Raw genomic sequence first — 24,563 nt, 5'->3', positions numbered from 1 at the left:
TGAAATGTGACAGACGCCTCCCCATACCCGACTGAAAGCAGCTATACCCAACTGTTTACCAGAGAATACATTAATTAGGAAGGTGTAACACCCAAACACCCCCCTTAAAGCGACGCCGCTGGCTAGCAGGGCAGGATATGAGGAGAGAAGCTCGAATAAATCAGAAAGGGTAGCCCTGCTAATTGCAAATCACAGGTTTGCAGCTCCAATATTCAACAATACTGGACAGGCAGTACAAGGGAGGAAAGGGAAGATGAAGGGCAGAAAGGCAGAGGCGCAACACAAAATGAGGCTGCAGAATGTAACGAGGGGCCCCCTGAGTCTCCCGTATCTCACAGATATTCGTTAGTCTTGGGCTCAGTAGGGGGGCCTGGATGGAAGCCCCCCCCTGCGCCTCAGGGTCCTGTGTTACGCTCCTGTGAATAGTAAAGGAACAGCTGAGAAGTGAACTGTAGGGTAGCGTAGGGTAGGAGAGGGCACATCATGCTAAGATACATGGCGTTCGTAGTGGGACTGAAAGGCGATGCAGGTAAGGACTGAGGTGCCTCGCCAGGGTTACCTGTGACCCTTTCCCTGGACCAGCAGTGGACGAGGCAGGTGAGGGCTGAGAGCATGCATGAGCAGGACTGAATGAAACCTTAGCATTGCATGAGTGGGGCGCTGGGTCAGCAGGGCGCTGGCAGGTCTGTGCTGTAGCTTTCAATGCTGGAACGGCACGGGGCGCGGCAGGTGACAGTAGAGGTGCGCTGGAAGGGCTGCGTGAGAGGTCAGTGCGAGTTTACCACGTTGCGTTTTTGTTACGTTACTTTCAGTGCGCCACACTCCACCTCACAATGGAAAGCACGCTCTCGTGTACACGGCTATTGACATCAATTCACAATCACCTGAGGTGACGAGGTCCTGTGTCTGCACCTAAAGCAGAAGATGAAAGGGGAAGAAGGAGAACTATTGAAACCCTGCGCTTCCTCAAACAGAGATTTTCACTTTTAACCTCGTGATGTCATGCGCGGGCATCCCCCGCCTGTCTGCTTCTGAGAGATGAAGACAGAGCCCGCCCCGCCTGGGCCTGGGTTCAAATCTGCCCGGGGCATGGCCAGGTATAAAAGCAGCTCCGGCGGGAGCTGTCACAGGAGTTACAGGAGGGCGAGGTGAGCGCCATAGCCTATGAGGTAATACCACGAGCTATCCTGAGACACAGAGGTCGGACTGCGTGCCTGTCAGGTCCTAGGTCGCAGACACCGTGACAGTACACACCTGCAGGGTATGTTATGTTGTTGCTACCATAAGTTGTCATTTTACATTGATTTATGTTATTATTGTTACTTTTTCCATAACGTGAACCCCATCATTAAGCATGTTTTTTCTTTTCACTATGTCACATGTATTTATATACCGTATTTGTACCATTTTATGGTCCTGCGTTATTTATTTAATAATTCTATAAAAAAAGAGCCCGTTCATTAAGGTACCGGCATTGAAGAAAGTATTATTTACAGCAAGAGAAATAGGTGAGAACTGTGTATGAAATGCTAGCGATCTCTCGATCCTGTTAAAAAGCGTGCCTATTGTTTTTGCATACATTAATACACATACCAATGGATCCGATTCAGGCGGGAGTCTACCGACCTTTGAAGCCACAATTAGCTTAACTTTAGCTGTCTACCGCCTAAAATTGCCTGGAAAAATTAATACCCCGATTTTTTTCAAAATCTCCCATTTTCCAGTTTTAAAATTTTGGCTTGTTTGTACATTGTAAATTAATTCAGAGTGTATTGCAGAAAGAAAAAGCAGATAGGAGCAGTTAACGCCCTGAGCAGTGGCTAAAAGTCTGAAGGAAACCAAATATCTCGTCTGCTGTGGTGCACTTAGGCAGTGTTTGACACATGAAGGGCCAGATGTATGTGCAATGTATTTGGTAAAAAAAATGGTCGCAATTTGTGCACCCACTTTTATTAAATGAATTGCAATTTCGCGGTCCCTTGAGTATTATTTCAGTTGGTGAATGGGTAACCATCACCTTTGAGATGTTGGTAAAATATTAATGTTTTTCAACCTAATATCGGTCACAAAATATTAATACATACCGAATGGAATTGGTATTTTGAAGGGACACTAACCCAGGCTTCTCCAATGAGTAGCTTGTGAGCTACTGGTAGCTCTCCAGCTACCTGAAAGTAGCTCTCCTATGTGCATCCTTGTCATCTAAATTAGAAGCATTTGCTGATTTGAATTTAACATATGTATACCAAATCTGGAAAGCGTGTGTTTGAAACGAAAATGTGGGCATTTTGAGAATTCATAAGCTGATATTTGAACAGCTAAATTTCCAAACTATATTCTGAAATGTGAGAGATAAAAATCAAATGCACACATACAAACATTAGATGACTATAAAAGTTTTTACCTTGGTGCCAAGGCATTTCAGTTATGGCTTTTATCTACTATCCATGTAGAGGCATTCCACATTGGGAAAGCATTTTTTACATTATTGCTGGCAACCATGCCTGAAGCACGGAGGTGATCTTGCATATGGTGGCCACTTATGCATCTAGTCTGATGTGGTTGCTACTGCATTTCTAATAATATTAGTAGCTCAAGAGGATTTTCATTGAACACCAGTAGCTCTTCCTACAGAAAAGGTTGGAGACCCTTGCACTAAACACACCTCTTCCAAATACTAATTCAGAATGGTTTCCTAAACCTAATTAGCTATTCGGAAAAGCTTAGTAATGGGCTTAGTACATTTGGAAAAGGGTTTTACTGTTTGCAAACCCTCTGATCTACCAAATCAGAGGATTGTCAATTTAAAAACCCTTTGTATGTCCCTTAGTTCTAGGCTACAGTCACAAAGGGATCTCAATTAGCGTATGGGCTAATAGCAAGGAAAATAGTCAAAGTGGCAATGTTGCCCCTGCAGTAGTGAGTTATACAAATGCCACTGCATTTGAAGACCTTCAGCCAGGCCTTGCTAAAATATGAGGTAGAATAATACAGGTGCTAATTCTGTGTCTCATTTTCTACATGTTCTCCCCAAGTGGTATTCTGTACTGGCATCTAGTAATTACTTTGACAACTGGTCAACAATAGCGGTGCCCTAGGACTTACTTGCGACATTATGAGATATTATGTTATGATATTTGCATTTGTATACCTCTATCCTCCATTGTTGTGAGTGAAATTTGCTTCTTGCTGGAAAGAGGGCCTACAAATTATGTCCAACATCTTGCTCACCTCGGAACTTACGGGTGCTAACAGGCGAATCAGTAGGTGATGTAAAGCAAAAAGACAGATGGGAAGTCTGGAGCTGCCCCACCAGTGGGATGTCCTAGCACTGGAAATAAGCAATGTGCAGAGGTGCAACGGCTCAGAATTTGATATGATAACAATGTAACTAGAAGGGAGAACTTGCAGTATCAGAGGTGACCTAAATGGGCCATATTAGCAAAAGGTTTACCTTAGAGGTTCGAAAGAAGAGGAACGTAAAAGCTGAAAATGAAGAAGCACTAAACCAGAAGGCAACCTACCTAAAAACTTCATTTTAGACAGATTCCGATAATAGCCATTCAGCCTGGGATTTCATGGCAAATAAGGGGGCAAAAGTCCTGTGAAAATGTGATATGTCCAAGATCAAACAATTTGGTCAAGTAGGAGAACCACAACTCCAATACAGGACTTCGTGTTTTTAGCCCTGTTACTTTCCCCTCTATGCCTCATTTTGCTATTTAAAGATGATAAGGGATGAAACCCCCAAAATAACATTTGCTTACCCCCATAACAATGTCTTCTTGGTAAAACCATGAATATGCCGTGTTCTTCAAAGTGATAACCCGAAAATTGGCTATTTCACAGGGAAGGAAGCCTTGGGAATAGGGTGGTTGAGGTTTTTAACCTGTTAGGTACTTTTAGAGCTTAGTGACAGGAGGCCTTGGGATTGATTTGTGTAATTGAGGGGTTTTGCCATGGCCCAGCACCACAAGGCCCAGTGGAAGGAAGTTCTCTCCATGGGGTTGTACAGCCATGGGCAAGTACTGCGAGAGCCAGTGGTGGGGACGCGTGGGTATCATTTGAGTACTTCTGAAGTTCAAAGAATAATTGCTTCCAGTTAAGTTCCAGTGGAACATTAGCTTGATGGCCCTAGATTCCAGTCCACTGGTGCACAAAATCCCTCCAACTGTTGGCTGCAAAGTGACTTTTCAGATTGTACAAGGCTAATTTCTGTTCAACAAAAATCCATTTTTTGTGAAGGAGTATCTGAGCATTAGTTTTATGCTTTAACAACCCACATGCTTTTACTGCAAATGATTGATTGAAATTGTGCAATCTATAACTTATTGAACCTACCATGCGATCTGGCTTGAGTTGACGGTATGGATTGAACAGCAGAACTATCCTGCCTACCCCTTCCCAACTTTCTTAGTATCCTTTTCCTACATGGTCTTCAGTTTTACCCTTGCATTCTCGCCACTTTTGCGGCCCATTCTTATTGCAATATATATATCTGGAGATAAAATAGATAACAATGATAGTTTTTTGAGATTTTTGTTGCACTGAGAAAAATAAAAAGTAATGTGACGAATGCTTAAATTAATCTCAGACATTGGCAATTACTTGGCCAGAATTCCAGTTCATATTTCTGTTCACTGTATCACCTCTGTCAAGTACAAGCCTTATACAAGTAGTCTTTGTCCTGTTCAGATAGCAGCAGTCAGCCGGCACTGTTATGTCAGATCCCGTCTCAGTGTGCACAGAAGCGTCTACTCATTGAGGTGCAGAGGGCTTCCCATTTCCCAGTGAGCTACAGGGCCCATGCACGGGCATGTCCATTGCATTTCAGGAGTTTTACCGAGAAGAAGAAACTGGTAAAGGCCGGAATGCTTGGCTTAATTAAAGCCGGTGGTAATTCTTAAGGTTCCTATCTCTCTCAGAGAAAAATACTGGGCATTTGTGCATGTTTGGAGTTTGTGTTGGTCAAAGAGCTGATACTGGAACTGGAGTTGCTGTAAGGCCTGCAAGGCTGCAATCCTGCCTCGACTTGCTTTAAATGCCATTTAGGAATAGTGTAAGCAGCATTCATATTATTTGCCATGTTTTCATCTTGATTTGTTACTCTCATTTTATATTTGAAATGGAGGAAATTTTATATTTCAATGAATTTTGTGACATTTTATCTATCTGTGTATGTAAATAGTAGCCAGGCCAGTAAAATACTAGTCAGGTGGCTCCAAGGCTGCCCCCTCGGCACTGAACTCTGGCCGGGAGAGCTCCTGATTGAGCCCAGAGGGGGCCCCCTAAGTACCGTGCAGGGAGGCCCCCTCACTTTTCGTTACGCCGGTGCTCCACATCCTGTGATTCTGGGCAAATCACTTAATCTCTCCGTGCCCAACTAAATAAACGTGTCCTTGTGTAACGCAACTGGTGCTCATGTAAAGTGCTCTGATACCCGATACCTTCGGGTCAAGTTCGCGCTATATAAAATACTCTCGATTTTATTAATGGATTTGGTGACACTGATGAAAAGTGAACGCTTCTAAGTATGAATTTAAAAATGTTCATGACCTCTGGTTAAACAGTGTGCAGCTTTACCAACAGATTGATATTAGCGCCATTCTTTGACTTAATAAATAGAAGGATTTAGAGAGTGGCTCAGCACCTCAGTAAAGACAGTTAGACAGAGAAGCAAGCAAAGGTATGCTGGAGAGCCCACAGATGTGGCGCCCGTGTTATTCAGTGAGATACATAGAAGTGCTCCTTTGCAGACAGACGTTTTTAGGTCGAGCCTGGAATTCGCATCCGAAGGATGCGTCCAGGTGGAGACTTTTAGCTAGCTGACTCGGGGGAATGAAGGACAAGAAAGTGTTACGAGCTTTTGCTGCCAGATTTGGGTGCGCGAACGCGCACGTTCCGTCCCGCGCCGTGCACATGCGCACACAGACACACAGACACTCGCTCACACACACACCCTCCCCCCCCACAGTCACACACACACACACACACAGACTCCAAGACACATGCACACACGCACGCACGTTCACACACATACATACACAGCCCCCCGCCGCCGCACGCGCGCGCACACACATGCCCCCCGCCCGCCGGCTCGTCAAGAAGGCAAAGCCCCACTCACCGGCTTCCTTGGTGCAGCGGCGGCTCTCCTGTCATCGGCAGCTGCAGGGCCCGGCAGCAGGACTCTTCCTCCCTCCTTCGGCACCAGGGCGCAGGGTAGGCTCCTGCCTGCTCCGGTGCTCAAACAGCCGCGACTCTTCCGTGGGAGGCGGGGTAGGCTCCCGCCCTCCTACTTCCTGTTTCCGGTTGTCCCGCCCGGCCTGCCTGACTTCCTGGTCGCAGGCCGGCGGCGATGCTCGGTTTGTACCGGGCTGCGGCGGTGATGCGGGGGGGGGACACACGAGGGGTAGGCTCCCTCCAGAATTTAATTACTTAAGGCGCCCGCAAATTATGGGGCAGTGGCGCTTTTGCTCGCACGTGATGGCAATTATCAGGGCCGGGTGTACAGTACATGCTGCTGCACGCAATTTTAAACTTTTTATGTTTGTGCAACTGGTTTGCTGGTGTATTAGTGTGTTTGTATCCCCTCACTTAACTTGGTACCCTTTTTGAAAATACGAATAAATAATTGTTAGAAAAGATTTCATTAAAATCAATGGTTTTCTAAATAGAATGCAGCCGTTTCTTTATTTGTGTTGTTTGTTTAAATTGTTTGCATCTCATTTGCAAGTTATGTGTGAACACATTCTCTGAAGCAAATATTGTGGTAACACAAATATTTTTCAATGTACGCTTTACGCAGTTTTACCAAAATTTGTCATGGCGTGTTCCTAGACGTACTTTATCTTGGGAAGACGAGGGGATGAGTTAACCTTACTGGTATTTAACTCTTTGGGACGGTTGCCTTGGAATAATCAGAAGTGGTCTGTGTTACTCTGTTCTTTCAGCTTCTCACATTCTTTCAGCATGTCATTCTTTAAACAGCTGAACGTATTTCACATGCCCTAATATTTTTAATCTTTGACTCCATAGCAATATCTGAATAGGGAGATCCATGTTTGGAATGAATTTGAAGTCACTTTTTTTCTCCGTCTATACCTCAAAAGCATAAATATGATTAATATAAATATGTGTTAAGAAAAAACAGTCGTGCAGTGTGTTCAGTACAGTGTCTGCTAGATTCTCTTATCTGATTTTGGTTTCTTCTATCAGATCTCATCGGGTCCCCACACACAATATTGTCATTTATACAGCCCTCATGGTTGAGATGTGTTATGTTTTCGGGTAACAATAAATCTCTTCAAACCACTTTGTGTCTTCATGTTTATCGTAACAAAAGGTCACTACTACTGTAAGCCCAAGAATTCACCAACACTGCCCCACCTCAAACAAGAAGATAGCTGGCAGACGGCCAAATCACAACATTGCCTAATTCATCTTAAGACATAGATGGATACCGTTTACCACTGCCAGAGCAGCTTACTACAGATAAACAAGCATTTGCAATGCAATAGGTCTCGCTTTTATGTGAGTTTAAGCTATTAGTACTGTAAATGACAATGCCTTCTATGTATGATTTTAAAAATGAAAAAAAAAAGGCATTGCTATTTTTTACTTTTGTTACCTCTCCCATCAAACTGCAAGTCCGTGCTTCTTTCCTACCTTTCTTAAGCGTCTCATTTAACTATAGCTTCGTGCCCGTCTGCTCTACCTTTGCCACAGCTCCCATTAAATTACATATACGTTCACAGCTGCTCTACTCTCTAATACGCCTCCTATAAAACTATAATAGCAAGTCTTACAGTTTGCTCCTTGTCATCATTCCTATAAAGCTACCATTTCCTATTACAAATGTCACAAAAAGATGTTAATATTTCACTTCTGTGCTTGGATTTTCATCACAATAAAATACACTGAACATAATCTTCACAAAAGTTATTTACAAAAGTTTAAGCTATTGCCATTATAAATTACAATAACTTTTATTTAAGTATTAATTATTAAACAAAAATAAAACCCATTGTTATTTGTAATATCAATACATCTAAGGCACGTAAATACAACACATATTGCATTACAAATGCTATAGGTGTCACATTTGCGAAAGTTAAAACTATTGGCATTATAAATGACAAAGCTATTAATATAGCTATTTTCAAAACCAACACATAAATACAAAATTTACCATTTACAATACCAATAGCTCAAACTTTCCTAATGCGAGACCTATTGCATTGCAAATGCTTGTTTACATGTATGTGTATGTACTGTCGAAAAAAGCTGAAACATGCCCTTTTGAATGTTATGTTTGCAATCACCAGCCCTATGCATAGTAATTTGGTGTTTAAAAAACTGCATTAGGGAAGTTAAGAGTCCGGATTTGGGATGTCTGTCTGGCTGTCTTTAGAGGAGCCAATCACCATGGTCAAACACCAAGCTAGAGCAAGACAATTGGTCCAAGTCTGCCTCGACCCTTGCTAGGCCCACCCACTGAAAGGTGGAGTGCAGGGGATGTGTCAGGTACTCTGACTGCAAAGGCTGAAGCTGCATTTTATTTAACCCTATGAAGCTCACAAATTTTCATAAAACTGAAGTTATGAGTCTTATGACTTCTCAAATGTTTCCATCCCTTCGTACAGGATTAGTGCCTTTCATATAAATACAATCTACAGTTACAATTACATGGCAAATGATTTTTCACAAGTCACATCTCCTGGTTGAAAAGGCAGGTGCAGCTGCTCTGGTCTGTCTGGTGTTATACAGAGTGGACCTTTGCACTGATCCAGCGCCCCTATAGAAAAAACTGTCTCAACAATGCTACCCAACACCATGATACTCACCATTAATCATAAATCACTCACAAGGCCCATAAACCAACGAGACACATTTTGGGCAACTGAATCATGTGACCTAATTAATCAGAACCTATTCACAAACTATTTACACATTTATATACATCTGCAGTTTATCATCTCTTACCATGGTTTTTATGCAAATATCATTTTAATTAAGTCACTAAGGTAAATGGATCAGCTAATGGTAACTATACCATGAATAAACAAGACCAGCTTGTTGAATCAAAATCTAATTTATTAATTTTATTCTTCAAAGAAAAAGAATTTTATTCAATAAATCATTTTTTTTTCTCCTTTAACATGTGCACTTTATTTGAATGTCTTCAATTAAGTGTACAGGTAAACCCTCCCTCCCCACATAATGGCACCACATCTTACTGATGTCAGAAGAAAGTTTGTAAACCTTCAAACAGCTAATTGGGGATTGTCCATACGGACTAGAGGAACAAAATTGAAGATACGGACCAAGTGTTTTAAGGCGAAAGATACAAAAGACTTGTTGGGTAACATAACTTCACATGCAAGCAATACTATCACCAATATATGATTCCCGTACACGCCCCATGGAACTGGGCAGCCTTCACAGAGGCAAGTAACGTCCTGTAACAATGCATTTGAACAATTTGGAATGACAAAGTACAATCAAGTCCTCCATGCATTGTAGAACATGGGAATGTTTGCTCCACAATACTGCCATCTTCCTTTGTTCCAGTTTTCAATCCTGAGTCAAGCGCCAAAAACAAAGTAAAAAAGCCATGCCTCGTCTTGGTTCTTTTTTGTGAAGTTACATTTGTCAAGCTGTATTGAGCTACAGTCATTTAGAAGCATTTACGGTGGACAATTGAAGGCCCAGATTCCTCGTACTCCTGCTTGCTGATCCACATCTGCTGGAAGGTGGAAAGGGAGGCCAGGATGGAGCCACCAATCCAGACAGAGTACTTGCGCTCAGGTGGGGCAATGATCTTAATTTTCATTGTGCTTGGTGCTAGAGCTGTGATTTATTTCTGCATTCTGTCTGCAATACCGGGGTACATTGTGGTACCACCAGACAACACTGTGTTGGCATACAAGTCTTTTCGGATATCAACATCACACTTCATGATAGAGTTGTAAGTGGTTTCATGAATACCACATGATTCCATACCAAGGAAGGACGGCTGGAAGAGAGCCTCCGGGCACCTGAACCTCTCATTGCCAATGGTGATCACCTGACCGTCAGGCAATTCATAACTCTTTTCCAGGGATGATGAAGACGCAGCAGTGGCCATTTCATGCTCGAAGTCCAGGGCAACATAGCAGAGCTTCTCCTTGATGTCACGCACAATTTCTCTTTCGGCTGTAGTTGTGAAGCTGTAGCCTCTCTCTGTCAGGATCTTCATGAGGTAGTCGGTCAGGTCACGACCAGCCAAGTCAAGACGCAGAATGGCGTGTGGCAGGGCATAACCTTCATAGATGGGCACAGTGTGGGTGACACCATCACCAGAATCCATCACAATACCAGTGGTACGACCAGAGGCATATAGGAACAGCACAGCCTGGATAGCCACATACATGGCTGGGGTGTTGAAGGTCTCAAACATGATCTGTGTCATCTTTTCTCTGTTGGCCTTGGGGTTGAGTGAAGCTTCAGTTAGAAGTACAGGATGTTCCTCTGGGGCAACACGGAGCTCGTTGTAGAAGGTGTGATGCCAGATCTTTTCCATATCATCCCAGTTGGTAACAATACCGTGTTCAATGGGGTACTTCAGGGTCAGGATACCACGCTTGCTCTGAGCTTCATCACCAACGTAGCTGTCTTTCTGGCCCATGCCAACCATCACACCCTGATGTCTTGGGCGCCCCACGATGGATGGGAAGACAGCACGTGGAGCATCATCTCCAGCGAAGCCGGCCTTGCACATACCGGATCCATTGTCAACAACGAGTGCGGCAATATCATCCTCCATTTTGATCTTAAGGTGGGCGGTTCCGGGGAGATGAGCGACAGGTCCTTAGGCACGAGAGTGGTGAGGAAGCTCAGAGTGACTGCAATAAATCATTATTTTAATAGCAAATAAGCAGCATTTAATGAGGAATGATCAATTAAATTGACATTTTAAAGCAAATTATATAGCATGTTTTATGGCAAATAACAGTTTCCAATCCCTCAAGCTATTTCCCTAACTATTCTTTGCTCCACCTGTAAGGGAAAAATCATTTGGGCCTGTTATCCTTACGTGCGCCAAAAGAGTCCAACGACACGACACGCCCTTCAGGAATCGGAAAGCAAGCAGCGCCCTCCTGACAAAGGGGCCAAGTTTTATACCTTTTCTGTCTAGCTATACTCACTAAAATGTATTCTTTCTCTTGACATCCAGAGTTCTTATTGGCTGACAGATGTCAGTCCATGTCAGCTCATCACGTTTTCAAGCCAAAACCGAGCCTTTTCTTTGACTTCATTGTCTGACAAAATGCATGTCATTCGGCTTCCTCGGAAATGCAACATTCTTCATGTAACAGTCCGTTACTTCCTTAGCTTGGCAGACTTGCCGCATCCTGTCCTTGATTTTGTCACTCTCAGTGTACGTCCTGCACAAAAGTTATTTATCATATTTCTTTGACAACTGTCGATGTGGTAAAAGTTTCCACTTCCCAAGAACTTGCAGGGCTCCACACTGGACAGGATTCTAAACACCATCTTTAAAACGCTAGGCCTTAAGCCTCTTCCTGGGTAACTAGTATTCAAACAAACACAAGACATTAATTAATTAGAGAATTGAGACCCATTCTGTTACCCACCCCCTTTGCTAATTATTAACCCATTAATCTATGTTACCTAGCTGTGCACACAAAGCTGCGTTTTATAACAACCTTCTTCATTTAGGCCACAAAGAATCCTCCATGAGCTAATGCCACATAAAGACAAAAAGACTTAACATAAGCACACAAAATAGCACATGCCATTAGTTAAACAACCGCATTTAATACTGACAAAGACAATAGACAAGGTTAGCTTATTATTTTCAACACACTTGCAAGTGCAACATAGAGCACATAAATTAGTCCCTTGTGTCGTGTAATGCATTTTAAAACTAGGTTGATTAGTACTTTTCTACATACACTGATTAATACGATTATGATATTATGGAAGTTTAACTTTGCGAGTCAGAACAACATTTTATTCTGAACCTCGCTCCATCAGCACCTACAGGCTAGGGAGGGCTCAGGTGGGATGCTTCAAGGGATAGTCGGTCTCTGACCCATTGGAGGTTCGAAATGGGGTTGGCAGGCCGAATGAGGTTCACAGAGCTGTTAAATTGTTGGCCTCTGCCAGGATGTTCCACCGGGGCTGATTTAAGGGACTGATAGGAAGCTGGAGATAGGGTTGGCCAGCCGAATTAGAATGGTAGAAGGTTAGGTTGTTGATAGTGTCTTGTTCATTGAAGAGGGGCATAGGTTGTGGCTACAGCTTCGATGACATAATCCACCAAACATTAAATAGCTTCTAGATTCTTTGATTATTCGATTGTCTCATCTGAAGCAAGGTCAAGCAGTTGATGTGTCTGGAATATTTTTAGGAGTTATCGAAAGGGAATTAAAAACAGCGGCGGCTCCTCCAATACGGCGGAGCGCTGCCCCCCCATCACCACCCTCAAATAAAATGATAATAAAACAGGTTTTAAAACTATTTTATTACAGTTTTATTTTATTCTCCCTGGGCCCGCCCCCAGGATTCTGATGAGTTTTGGGGGCGGGTCCAGGAGGATGACACTGCTGGTTTGGGAGTGGCGGGCACTGTTTCAGTGTGCATGGAGGTTTGGCCTGCCTGATGTTTGGCCTGCCGTCTCAGGCTGGCCGAACCGTCATGCGCACTGAAGCTCTCTCCAGCCCCAGCTGCATTGCTTGGGCTGGAGTGAGCAGGCAGAGGATCCCAGTCTGCCTGGGAGTGCAAGTTGACAGCACTCAGGCCAATCCTGGCGCTGCTTTCATGCAGCGTCAGGATTGGCCGCAGTGCAGTCTGGGAGCTTGTGCCCAGAAGACGACTAAAAGTGCGCAACGCGGCTAGACGGTGTTTGGGTAACATATTTATTTATTTTGTCCCTGAACCCACCCCTCCACACCTCCCGCCTCCAGTTCTCTCTGCCACTTTGGCAGGGGATGGGCCGCTACTGATTAAAGATGGAGGCGGAGGGATTCTCTATGGATTCTTCATGGCGAGGAGCTCGTAGGCAAATAATCTTACGAGAGAACCCTCTGTCACCAATGGCAGCTGAACACCTGAAAATGTACACAACTAGCACTAGGAAGGCTTAAGAGAGGGTGTAAAGACTACTGCGGTTCATACAATGAGAAGCGCTTTACATGCATGGCATTTCAAGCCTATGCATAGCATATGCAAACTGGTCACTGAGCTGATAACCAATGACAGTATTCAGTGTCCTGCAAAGTACAGATGATAATGGGGAAGACGACCAGAGGCTGCAGTGGATGGCCTGGAGCACCATCATCAGGGCCGCTGAAACAAGTGGAGGACCACATCATGCAGCAGGAATGCGAAATGATGTGCCAGGAATGGTTGAGTCTTGCATTGAAGCAAATAAACAGCATATTATTATTATTACCCTTTCCAACTCCCAAAGTGAAATAGGTTGAATACATAATATGCTGTGTTCAGAAGAAAACTCAACTAAATGTGCACACTTATTGTAATAAGAGAAAAAAATAAATGTCTCTTTTATTCTCCCTTAAACTGTTCTTCGGTTTCCGGTTATTCTCTTTTAACACTAATGGGCCTCTGGAAGTAGCTCTTCTAAGCAAGAAACAGTGCAGCAGAACAGTGTTGTACACTACATGTACATTACGCAAATGCCTAGCTATCGTAGAAGCACTGCAATACCTTGAAAAGAGATTTTAAATATTTTGATATTTTATGGTATTACTGCTACTTCTGGAACGTAATAGTAGTTGTAGTACAAGTCAAATTTGCTTGAATAATGGAAAAAATTCTCCACAAAGACACATTCTTTTAAGCAGGGTTGAATTATATTTTCATATCTAAGGATATGTTTCTTGCTGCAGGCAAATGTATGTCGCCCATTCTACCCACAGAGGACGCCAACTGGCAAATTGGTATCTCCCTAGTATTTAAACGGATCAATAAACAGCTAAAAAATGAAAAATTCAGTTATGCAAAGTGTCTACCACTGCATTATTTGTATGTTAATTTTTATTAATTACTTTTAATCTGTTCGACCTAAAAGCTATGTTTTTCGCTTAAATGTATAAATTGGACACTGTATGCTGGGTTATGTGGCAAATACTCTTTCTCGTTTCCCACAGATGAATTTTTTTGTGCGTTTTGTGCTCGCTTTGGGCCTTTCTGCTGTTTCACTGGAAGGAAAATGGGAGCTGAGAGAGAACGGTAAGAAACCTCATTAATGTTAGTATGTTAAAAGTGCATTAACATTACAGAAACTTTATAGGCAAGTTGCTAACAGATTAAATATACATTACCCACAGAATGTGTGTACATTTCCTTTTTGCGCATCTAAATGATTATTACGTGCCCAAAAAGTGTCTTCTGGCCCAGTAAATTACATATAATGCCTCAGACAATCAGGATTCCCAAATATTTAAGGGAGCAGGTGACAACTGTAATTGTGGCTGTTGCATCAAGTGGCTGTAGTTTGTACAGTCCTACACAAAGGTACCTGTAAAAAAATGGGTGCAAATGTGCCAAAAATTCACAAAGTCACAACTTTCTCGGTGTACACAAACATTTTCGGTTCATTTCCCTCCCCAACAGCCCATCTATAAAAATGCGTGCATGGGGTGCAGTTTGTGTATGAAAAGGCATGGAATCACTCAATATTTTCTACGTTTATCTAAGAAAAAGGGGAAAAGTGCAGTGCTTTAAATGAATATATAGAAGTGCTTAATTTGAGCCGGTGTTTTCTGGTGTTAGCCACTAGCACTTAATTGTCAACACCGGCACTTATCACCGCCTATCACGCGGGGGCGCTGTTTGTCTACTTTAGAGCCGAACACAATTACAATTGTTCATTAATTCAATATGCATTTAAATTGACTAATACCTGCCACCATTGTCATTCTTATAGCTTTGGGGCCCTGGAAAATTCAGAATTACCACGCTTGTACTAGTGTGATGGTTTGCCGTTGTGTTGTTACTCTAATTGACATCGCTAACAGTGGCAATGAGCTGTGTAAGCGGAAGTGGCCTTATGACGAGGGCCCAGGCACTTACGTTTTTAACAAATTAAACACTGGGGAGCGGATGTGACATCACGCACTATTTGTCCTTTTTTCCAACGATATTATTTGGTTGACCCCTCGTCCCACCTCTAGGTATTCAGAAGTTTCTATTTTCTATTTGGGGGTTACAGTAAGATCAAGAGACAGACTACAGAAAATAACATGGCTCGTAGAGCTTAAGTTTCGTTTTTGTTCCTGCCACAGTCTTCACGACCCATTGAGGTCAGGGTTACACAAGGCAGTGCCTGTGGCGCCGTTGGGCGGCAATGGGTGGCATCTGCTATCACTGGTGACCTCAAATTGACAAAGATGGAAGGCCTGTGTTAGGCAGGGCTTTCCAACACTATTTTCTCCTAATATAGGGTGAGCAGATTTTGAAAACTAAAGACCAAGGTAGTCCACAGACACAGAAAAAGGACTACTTTTACTTCAAATGAGGGGCACAGAAGTTACTTAACTGACAGTGCTGACCAACATAGGAAAGTCTGATAATAGGGCACTTGAGGGACTTCTACTGCTTTCTCCCTCTGTATTGAGTATACCCAGGGCTTTAAGTGGGATGGAAAAACTGGGGGGGGGGGCCTCTCAAGGGGGCGTGGCTAATGAAATTAAGGGTGTGGCTTAAAAAAATGTAAGCTAAAAATCGGGGTTTAGCATAGCGTGCCGCCCAACTTGTATTTTGCTGTTTCTTTCATTGCATCCAGATATATGATACAACAAGTAACGTTATACCTACAACAAGTCAGGACTATTGGCTTTGTCAATGGTTGTTAGTTGATTAAGATAATTAAGCAGCAACTAGGGCTTGTATATAATATTGAAAAAGCTTCCATTTAAAGCTCTGGTGACACCACGACAATGTTGTTGCTCTTGAGTTTCAAAAAGAGAAGGGAAATCCAGAGCGAAAATGACTCTCTTCAAAGGATTTCCCTTCCCCTACAACGCTCACCTGACATGATGTCATGACATAACTTCTCCACTAGTGAGAAGTGAGCAGTGTGAGCACGTGCACATCGATATGCCTGCTGTCACTGCAGTCCGCCTGTGCCAGGGCACAAAACAGAGCCAGATAGAGACCCATTTCGAGGCCCCTTTAAAAAACTGCCGGTGCTCAGCACCGGAGGGACCTGGCCCACTTAAAGCCCTGAGTATACCCACTCTGTAAACAACGTTTTTAGTTAACTGGTTCATTAATGGGGGCCACTTGTATTTTGGTGCCTGGGTCTATTTTCTGCGACAGTCTGACCCTGTAAATGACGTCCATAATTATTTTTCGGGTACCTCAATGTCTTTGAAAAACAGCAACAATGCGATAGTCTAGGCAAGTTCCTCCACTTATGAGGCTTATAGAAGCCAAAAATATTAAAGGAGAGTCAGTCAAGGAATGGCAGAGCAAGTGGACTGGATCTACTCTATGCGCTTCTCCCAGCTGCACCTCTTCATTGTTATCAATTGCGCCCTATGGGCCTCATTTATGAGGCAGTGCATCACTTTTACGCCGCCGGTGCGTCACTTTTTGTGACACACCAGCAGTGTAAATAATGTGCCTTGTTGCACCATATTTACAAAGTGACGCATCTAGGTAGATGCGTCAATTTGTAAACCCCTGCGCCACATTATACCTGCGCCAGGTATAATGTATGCAAGGGGGGCGTATTGACGCAAGGAAGGGTCGTAGAAGTGACGCAGTGAAATCTATGAGATTTCACTGCGTCGCTTTTAGGACGCCGTTGCGTCAAAATCTTGCGCCTGCCTCACAGCAGGCGTAAGACTGACGCAGGCCCTTTCACATGGGGCTTGCCCCATGTGAAAGGGCGCATTGCTGGAGTTGCGTCACTTTTGTGACACACTCCAGCAATGCGTCACTTTTAAGCTTACAGATACGTCAGAAATACTGACGTATCTGTAACTCCTTGCGACATGATGCGTCATACATTAAATATGACGCATCATTGGTGTCGCAAGGAGTGCGCAGTGAAAAGTGACGCATCTCTTTTTTCATGCAGCGATGCATCACTTTTCATAAATGAGGCCCCATATTTTGAACATTTCGACCACAGCAGTGCATTACTCAAAAAATGCAAGGAAAATATATGTGCCTCTTTAAAATATTCCCAGTACTACAGATATATATTATTTGTGTATTCTTGACAAAATAGTGCATTGCTAAAGCACGTTAATGGCATTATTGGGCCTGAAGATCATGGCCATCAATATACATCAGCACAGGGCTAACATAAACGAGTACAGTTCTGCAACCCTGTAAAACATTACAGTGAAATTCTTAGTGCATCCCTAATGTATAAGTCCATTCATAATACAATATAAACAAGCATTGGAAAAGTCAACACTTATGGCCTTCACTGGTGTAATGGTCATGTTTTTTCTAATGGAAGCATATGTCACAAAGTAAAGTACAAGAAATGCAGCCACCTAAACATGGCTGCTGTATATATGCTCCCAATAAAAAGTTTAAAATTAAAATACATTCACTTAGGTGATCACTTTACTAGTGATTTTTTTTTTATAAAAAGAATTTCAGTTGTGCCATGCATTTTATTATTATTTTATTAATATTATTTGTGAAGAAGACAAGAACAAATTACCCCCCCAGATCAAAAACTTAAATTGGAGGCTGCTGCAATGTCACAGTATCGCTCTAGCACTTTATTACATCAGCTTTAAAAGGAGTGTAAACGAAAGCGCTATTTAACTGGGCACCCAAAGTGCAGGCAAAATAAATAGCAAGTATTTAAAGTATTTAAAGATATAATATAAAAAATAAAAAAAATAAAGAGCACTTTGAACCAACTTTGTTGCAGAGAAAGGAACTATTTCTAGACCAATGTGAACAATGTGCACAGGCTTTGTGAAGTCATACAAAGTGAAGGGAGCGAATAGGTAAAGTGGGCTGACCCACAGCCCATGCTGTATGCTGTAAGTGGGCGGATGCAAAATGTGAATGACAATTTAAAGGACCAATGGATGGAACTCACTAGCCAAACGCCAATGGCTGTATGTATATAATGTATGAATTTGAAGAAATACATAAATAAAAGTCTACAGAGACAGCTAAGCTGTCTCAATACCCAGACCTAAAAATAGCCTATTTTAACAAACAATAAAATATTGATAGCTCTATCATATTCTTAACATTATAGTCCATTATTGAAACTCTACAATGGCAGAGCTAGTGTTTTAGCAGCACATCATCAGTATCATTTAAGTGCATTGGTGAAAGAAGAGACTTTCAAATATTACGTTATTACACATAATTTGTCTGTGCTAGCATCCCTTTCTTCATAGTTGGCACCAAAACGAGTAAACTCACCCACTCACATGGTCAGACACCTCCTTGACCATGTCTTCACTAACTTCACAGACATCACTGTAGACAAAGCAAGCACCCCTACCTAGACTGACCACGTTCTTGTCCACTTCAGTTAAAATTTACCCACTCAACACAGAACCATACTCACCAAAACCACCCAAAGCAACTGAAACAAAGCCCCCAAGGAAATCTGGACCACAGAACTCCCATATCGACGCCTGCAACACCACAAAGAATTTGGCCATTTGTTTTGAACTTTAATATCTGGATCACCTTCCTTAACAAGCCACAGATAAACTGGTACACAGAAGACCTTTCACTCTCCAAATGCCACTGCAAACAGTTGGAACACTGTTGGAGATGCACTTACAGAGACACTGACAGAGACACGTACAAAGCAGTCCGCCAGATCTACCACCACAACGTAGGACCACTAAGCATACAGCAATCACTGAACAAATTGAAAACACCGCCAACACCGTAAAAGAGATCTTAACCATTGAGAAGGATTTACCACGATCTACAACACCCCAACCGGACCTCTCAGCACTTGTCATCCTTAATTGAAATGAGGTGGACACTCAAGAAAACACCTATGTCCATGGTGCTCTCTGTCCACTAACGAGCTCCCATGCCCGCACGTCACCTTCAACACAGGACTCAACCACATCTGCATCACCCTCACAGTGATCTTCAGTGACTTTCCTACCACAGCCACCTTCCTTAACTCACAGAAACATGCCACTATCCTACCTCTTCTGAATAACCCATCAGTGGACACAAATCATTGATGAGCTACAAACCCATCTCCCTCTTCCCAAATTCATTCAAAGTCTTGGAACAAATCATCAGCAAATAACTGGAAAACCATATCAATATCAGCCACCTTCTGGGCCCCTCCCAATCAGGATTCAGACTGAACTATATCACTGAGACCAACTCATTGGCCACTTATGTGTCCAATCCTGGGCACAGGTGACACAACAGCACACATCCTACTTGACCTCTCGACCGTTTTCCATACCTTCTGCCACCCATCCTCATCCAACACATCCACAATGCCGAATTAAGCAGACCCACCTTCTTCTTGATCAGCTCATTTCTCTCTGGATGCACCCAATCTGGAAGCCTGGCCCTGCACTCGTCCTCTACCTCCAGCCTGATCTGCAGGATCCATTAAGGCTCCTCGCTGAGCCTGATGCTCTTCAACATCTACATTATGCCGCTCACCTGCATTGTCTCCCTCTTCGACTACATCTCCAATGGCCAACAAAAGTCCACCAACTGCATGTTAATAGTCCCAAACTGGATGAGGACCAACTGCCTGAAACTCAACTTTGACAAAGCGGAAGAGGTGCTTTTTTGGAAAATACATCAGAACTTGGACCATCACCCTCCCCGTCAAACTCAGCAAGAAACTTAAGGCTCATGATCAACAAAAAAATGTTGATGTCTAACCAGGTCTACACAGCCTGCAACATCTGCTTTTACACCCTCAAAGTCTTGAAGAAAATATTTAGATGGCTCCCACTAAACACCTGAAGGTCTGTAACTCAAGTACTTATCACCAGCCAAATGGACTAGGAAAATGCTCTTTGCAATGGAGTCACTGTTCAACTCACCAAAAGACTCCAGATCATTCAAACCGCAACAGCAAGACTTACTCTCAGTCTCCAACTCAGTACTCACATTTTCAAACATCTCAGAGACCTCATCTAGCCCCCGATATAGAAACACACCCCTCTTCAAACTCCACCCCCTCATCTACAGAACACTACAAAATAAAGGCCCGTACACCTGAACACCCGCCTCAACTTCCACACCCCTAACAAACCTGACTGCTCTGCCTACCTCCTGATCATTAAAGTTCCCTGTATTCCGAAGAGCCAGGGCCCTAGGTTGGGCCTCTTCTTACATGGCTTCTAAAGCAGCAGCGGCTTCTACGCTAAGGCAGAGGAGCATCGCCCCACTTCTCACTAACCAGCTCAAACAGGAAAAATAAAATGTTAATAATGCAGCTTTATTATCATTTTATTTTACTATACTGGCTCAGTGGTTGGGGACGGGCGGGGCTTGGCTGGTCAGAGCTGGGGGAGGAGTGGTAGGCACTTTCTAAGCGTGCATGACAGTTTGGCTGCCCAGCCAAACAGTCATGCGCACTTAGCATGGTCTCCACCAGGCTGTATTGCACAGCCTGGGTGGAGAATATACACAGCCTCCCAGTCCCTCTCTGAGAGCCAAACCACAGCGCTCAGACCAAGCACAACTCTGCAGTAAGGTAGCGTCATGATTGGCTAGGCGGTTCTGGGATGCTGTGTGCTTCCTGCTGGCGGGAGAAGAGTAGAGGACACAAGGGAGGCGGCAACCAGCTGTCCTTAGGTAAGTGCTTTTATATTTTGTATTTTCCCCGTCAATCCCTACTCCCCCCTCCCCCCTCCCCCACCCCCACCACTATCCCCGTTTGGTAGCAGCCACTACTGTTCCTACTGTTCTAAAGCCTGGAACGACCTCCTGTTATGCATTAAATCTTCCACCTTCCTCCTATAATTTGACAAGAAAATGAAAACCTGGCTTTTGGACTAGCCCGTCTGAGGGTTACTTGCCTCATTCTCAGGCACAAGAATACCCCTCCCCGGGTGATAGGAGCACCATGCAAATCTTCATAGCATAACATACCATGACATAGCATAGCATGACTTAACATACATTTGTACACCGCGTTGTTGTTTTGGTTTAGGCTAAATAAATCACCATGTACACATATTCGTATGTTACTTGTCATTACTTCGTATATTACTAACATGTTACATGCAGAGTTAGAATATGTATTTATTCTACGTTTTATAAAGTGCTAGGCACTTCAAAGCACCAAGAGATGAAAATACAAACAGACTATTTTACTGTTTTATATGCGTGAGGGTCTTGCATGATTTGTGGCAAAGCCCTGAATCCACATTGTTCAATCGTTTCCCAAGGTACAAGTGGGCCCAGTGCAACACAGACAAGTTAAGTAGCACACACCAGTGCAAGAGAGAGCTAGAGACTAAAACAGTAAGAATGATTATAGCACAGTCTTAGCACACTATTAGGGAGGAATCAGGTATTCAGGGAAAATGCAAATTATATTTGTTTACCAGGACACGAAATTAGTGGAAACAGGACAGATGTGACATTCTGACAATTTGCATACATATAGGGTTTGATTACAAGCGCAGTGTTCAATTGAGGCACCTGTGCAAACACCGTGCTGCATTGGTGTCACAATTACGACTGGATGGAAGTTTTCCACCTCTTCAGAGTTGTCCCACCTGTAAATACTGGCAGGTCCAACTTGACGGTATTTACTATAGAAAAAGCCCAGAAAATACCCAGATAACCAGCTTTTTGTTAATAAGCATAGAAGAATCTGCATGTTGTCCTCTATTATTGCTGGAAAACAAAACTCGCAATAGTCACTATTTATCACACCCCATAAATAACCATCCCAAGGTCAATGTTATTTATGGGGTGTGATAAGTATTGCACCAGTACCAAGGCACACATTTTCGGGGCCATTTCTCTTTTATTCTTTCCTTCGTCAGGGATGGAGTACCTTCAAGGGGGAAATATTTATCCAGTGGGCAAAAAAGAAAAACTATATATATATATATACATATACATTTAGTCATGTGAAAATAGAATTCATAAAAGGATTTCTGAAGTACTCCTTGGAAAACCATGAGAGTCGGAGCTTCCCAGAATTACTCCTGGAAACCTTATTAAGTAAAACAAAATACATCTTGTCCAAACTTATGACGAAACCTTGGGGAGTGGATTTATATTTTGTTTTGTGAATCGTGTATATTATGTATAAAATAAGTGAACTTCAGAAATAACTAAATAAGAATCATCACGTTCAATGGCCACGTCTGCCTCCTTTGGAACCCCAATATGTTGAATCTGGCAGCATTACTACTGGGTATTGATTAGATTTTGTGTTTCCATAGCAGAACCTGCCTCTTTCACCCTGTGTTTTGTTACTTGTTGGTTGCGTTCTTCGCATTAGTTTGAGTTCGGGTGGGTGTAGATTTCCTTTATTGTTGGCCATCATGATACATTGGATGAAGGACTGCTGGGTAGGCAAAGGTAGGGTTGGGCTCTACACGTGTAAATATATAGCAAAGCACCTCCCTTGACACTTCTGACCTTTCCCTCCACGATTCCAGTTTATGTTATAGATCTGGCTAAGCAGGACTACGAGATTGTGGAACTTGTCTGTGGCGCTGCACCAGAAGACACCGCGAGAAAAGTAGAGTGGAGGAACGGGCGGAAGTTTGTGGGGCACGGCAAGAAGCAGCATGTCACAGTTAAGGAATTCCCTCATGCCGGAAACTACACCTGTCACATTGGCAAGGGACCGGCTATCGGCTACACCTTTCTGTACATCAATGAACCATTCAACCAGCTGGGAGAAGCCAGCGGCATCTTGAACGAGTGGAGAGGTACTACCGCATGTGTATGTGATTACACACCGCTGGCATCTGCTCACATGCTTTGTTATGTGCATGTAACCTGGGTGTAGCTTACCACAGGGACTCTTGGGTAGAACATTTTAATCTAGACCAGAAAATTGAAGTTAGTGGTGAGATAAACTTCCCTACCTTCACCACAGTTCACTCCCAATGAAGGTGGATGAAATCTGAACAAAATCTAAAGAAGTGGAGTACATGAGTTCTGCCATAGACCCTAAACCAGAAATATTATAGATGATGCAGGACCCATGGTACAATAGTACAGCAGGGGTCCCTGTCCCAGCAGGGAGCTGGATCTGATGTTCCATAGGTTCAACTTGTTCAAGGAAAAATACAAGCTTGTAGCTAGAAATAACCTGATCCCACAGCAGGAATACAGTCAAAAAAAGTGCTGCAGGCGGTATAGAGTGTAATCCCTATCAACCAATCAGACGCAGGCACTCTTTACATGTTGGTCTTCCTCTACCACATCCTCCTCATGTCTCGAGACTGAAACAGAGCATGTGCATCTTTACATGAGGTTTGGAACAGAGGATGGAGTCAACAGCAAAGAAAGAGGAATGCAGTGTCAACCACTGGCACAGTGCATCAACTGTCAGGGAGGTAACCTTCAGTGAAGGCCAGCAGGATGAGTTCAAAGGGTTAGGAAACTCAAGAAAAAAAGGGTTAATATAATCATTGAAAAGTAAGGATGAGTAAGCCTCGGCTCCATTCCATGTGTACAGTGTGCAAGCTTCCTTCATAAACACTAGATCTGTGGTTCATAATCTGTGGTTGATGAACCCTTGGGGGCCGATCACACCTACTCTGGGGGTCTGCGACTATTTCAAAATTAAAAGACTTGAGAAGATTAATAAAGTATACATAATGTAGCAAAATGGAAAATCGAAAATGTTACTATGTTCTACAAATGTTTAGGAATTTGAAAATGAAGGCTAAAAGTTAAGCTGGAGTCCTTATGGGAGCAGCTCAAATACAGCAAACAGAATATAGTACGGACGAAGATCAGCCTCAATTTAAATACAGACAAAAAGAGAGCATGCATTAGGAGCAAAAGAGATACTCTAGAGTCTAGCATATTCCTTCCTTATTTAGAATTTAAAATCCAATTTAGAAATGCTCCAACCTTCCCTTTAAAATTAAAAGTTTGTTTCTGGTGGGAATTAAATAAATATTTCATCATTTGAGTATTGGTCTGATGTATCCCTTTTTAGTATTTTTGTGTATTATTTTGAGGTTCAACTCATACAAATTGCTTAGACTGGGGTCCATGGCTTCCAGTAATGACTTCATGGGTGGGGTGGTCCCTGTATTCCACTAATTAGTCAATCGGGGTCCACAAATGTCAAAGGATTAAAGACGGCTGCACTAATAGTTCAGGCAATACTATTAAGACATCAACGCCATGCACAGTGTTGGGCAAGGTTAGAGCCATTTCATCAGGCTGCTGGCAGTCTCCTAAGAGGGGTACATGAACCCTCAGGAACGACGCCCCGGCGTTCAGGCTGGCACGTGTGACCGATGTCAGCGCTTTTCACCATTAATAGGGCAGATTGGATCGATCGGGGTTATTTGTTAGTCCTATAGGACAAGAGCCCTAAGCATAAAAAC

The 24,563-nt window shown here is 43.0% G+C and overlaps 1 protein-coding gene and 1 pseudogene across 1 annotated transcript in view; one reads left to right on the top strand and one right to left on the bottom strand.

The window, feature by feature from the left end:
* The first annotated feature begins 1,068 nt into the window (after positions 1–1,068).
* The window catches only part of IL12B (interleukin 12B), an 80,301-nt gene continuing 56,806 nt past the window's right edge, over positions 1,069–24,563 (top strand). The window contains exons 1-3 of the mRNA XM_078653738.1: positions 1,069–1,261; positions 14,178–14,259; positions 22,647–22,922. Coding sequence (XP_078509864.1) covers positions 14,178–14,259; positions 22,647–22,922 — 358 coding nt within the window. The 5' untranslated portion in view covers positions 1,069–1,261. The remainder of the gene's footprint in view (positions 1,262–14,177; positions 14,260–22,646; positions 22,923–24,563) is intronic.
* On the bottom strand, positions 9,529–10,874 carry LOC144769577 (actin, cytoplasmic 1 pseudogene; annotated as a pseudogene).

This window comes from Lissotriton helveticus, chromosome 7 (assembly GCF_964261635.1).
Source record: "Lissotriton helveticus chromosome 7, aLisHel1.1, whole genome shotgun sequence".
NCBI classification, from domain to species: Eukaryota; Metazoa; Chordata; class Amphibia; order Caudata; family Salamandridae; genus Lissotriton; species Lissotriton helveticus.
The sequence above is the reverse complement of the archived record's forward strand: the minus strand, read 5'-3'. Positions and strand labels throughout refer to the sequence as shown.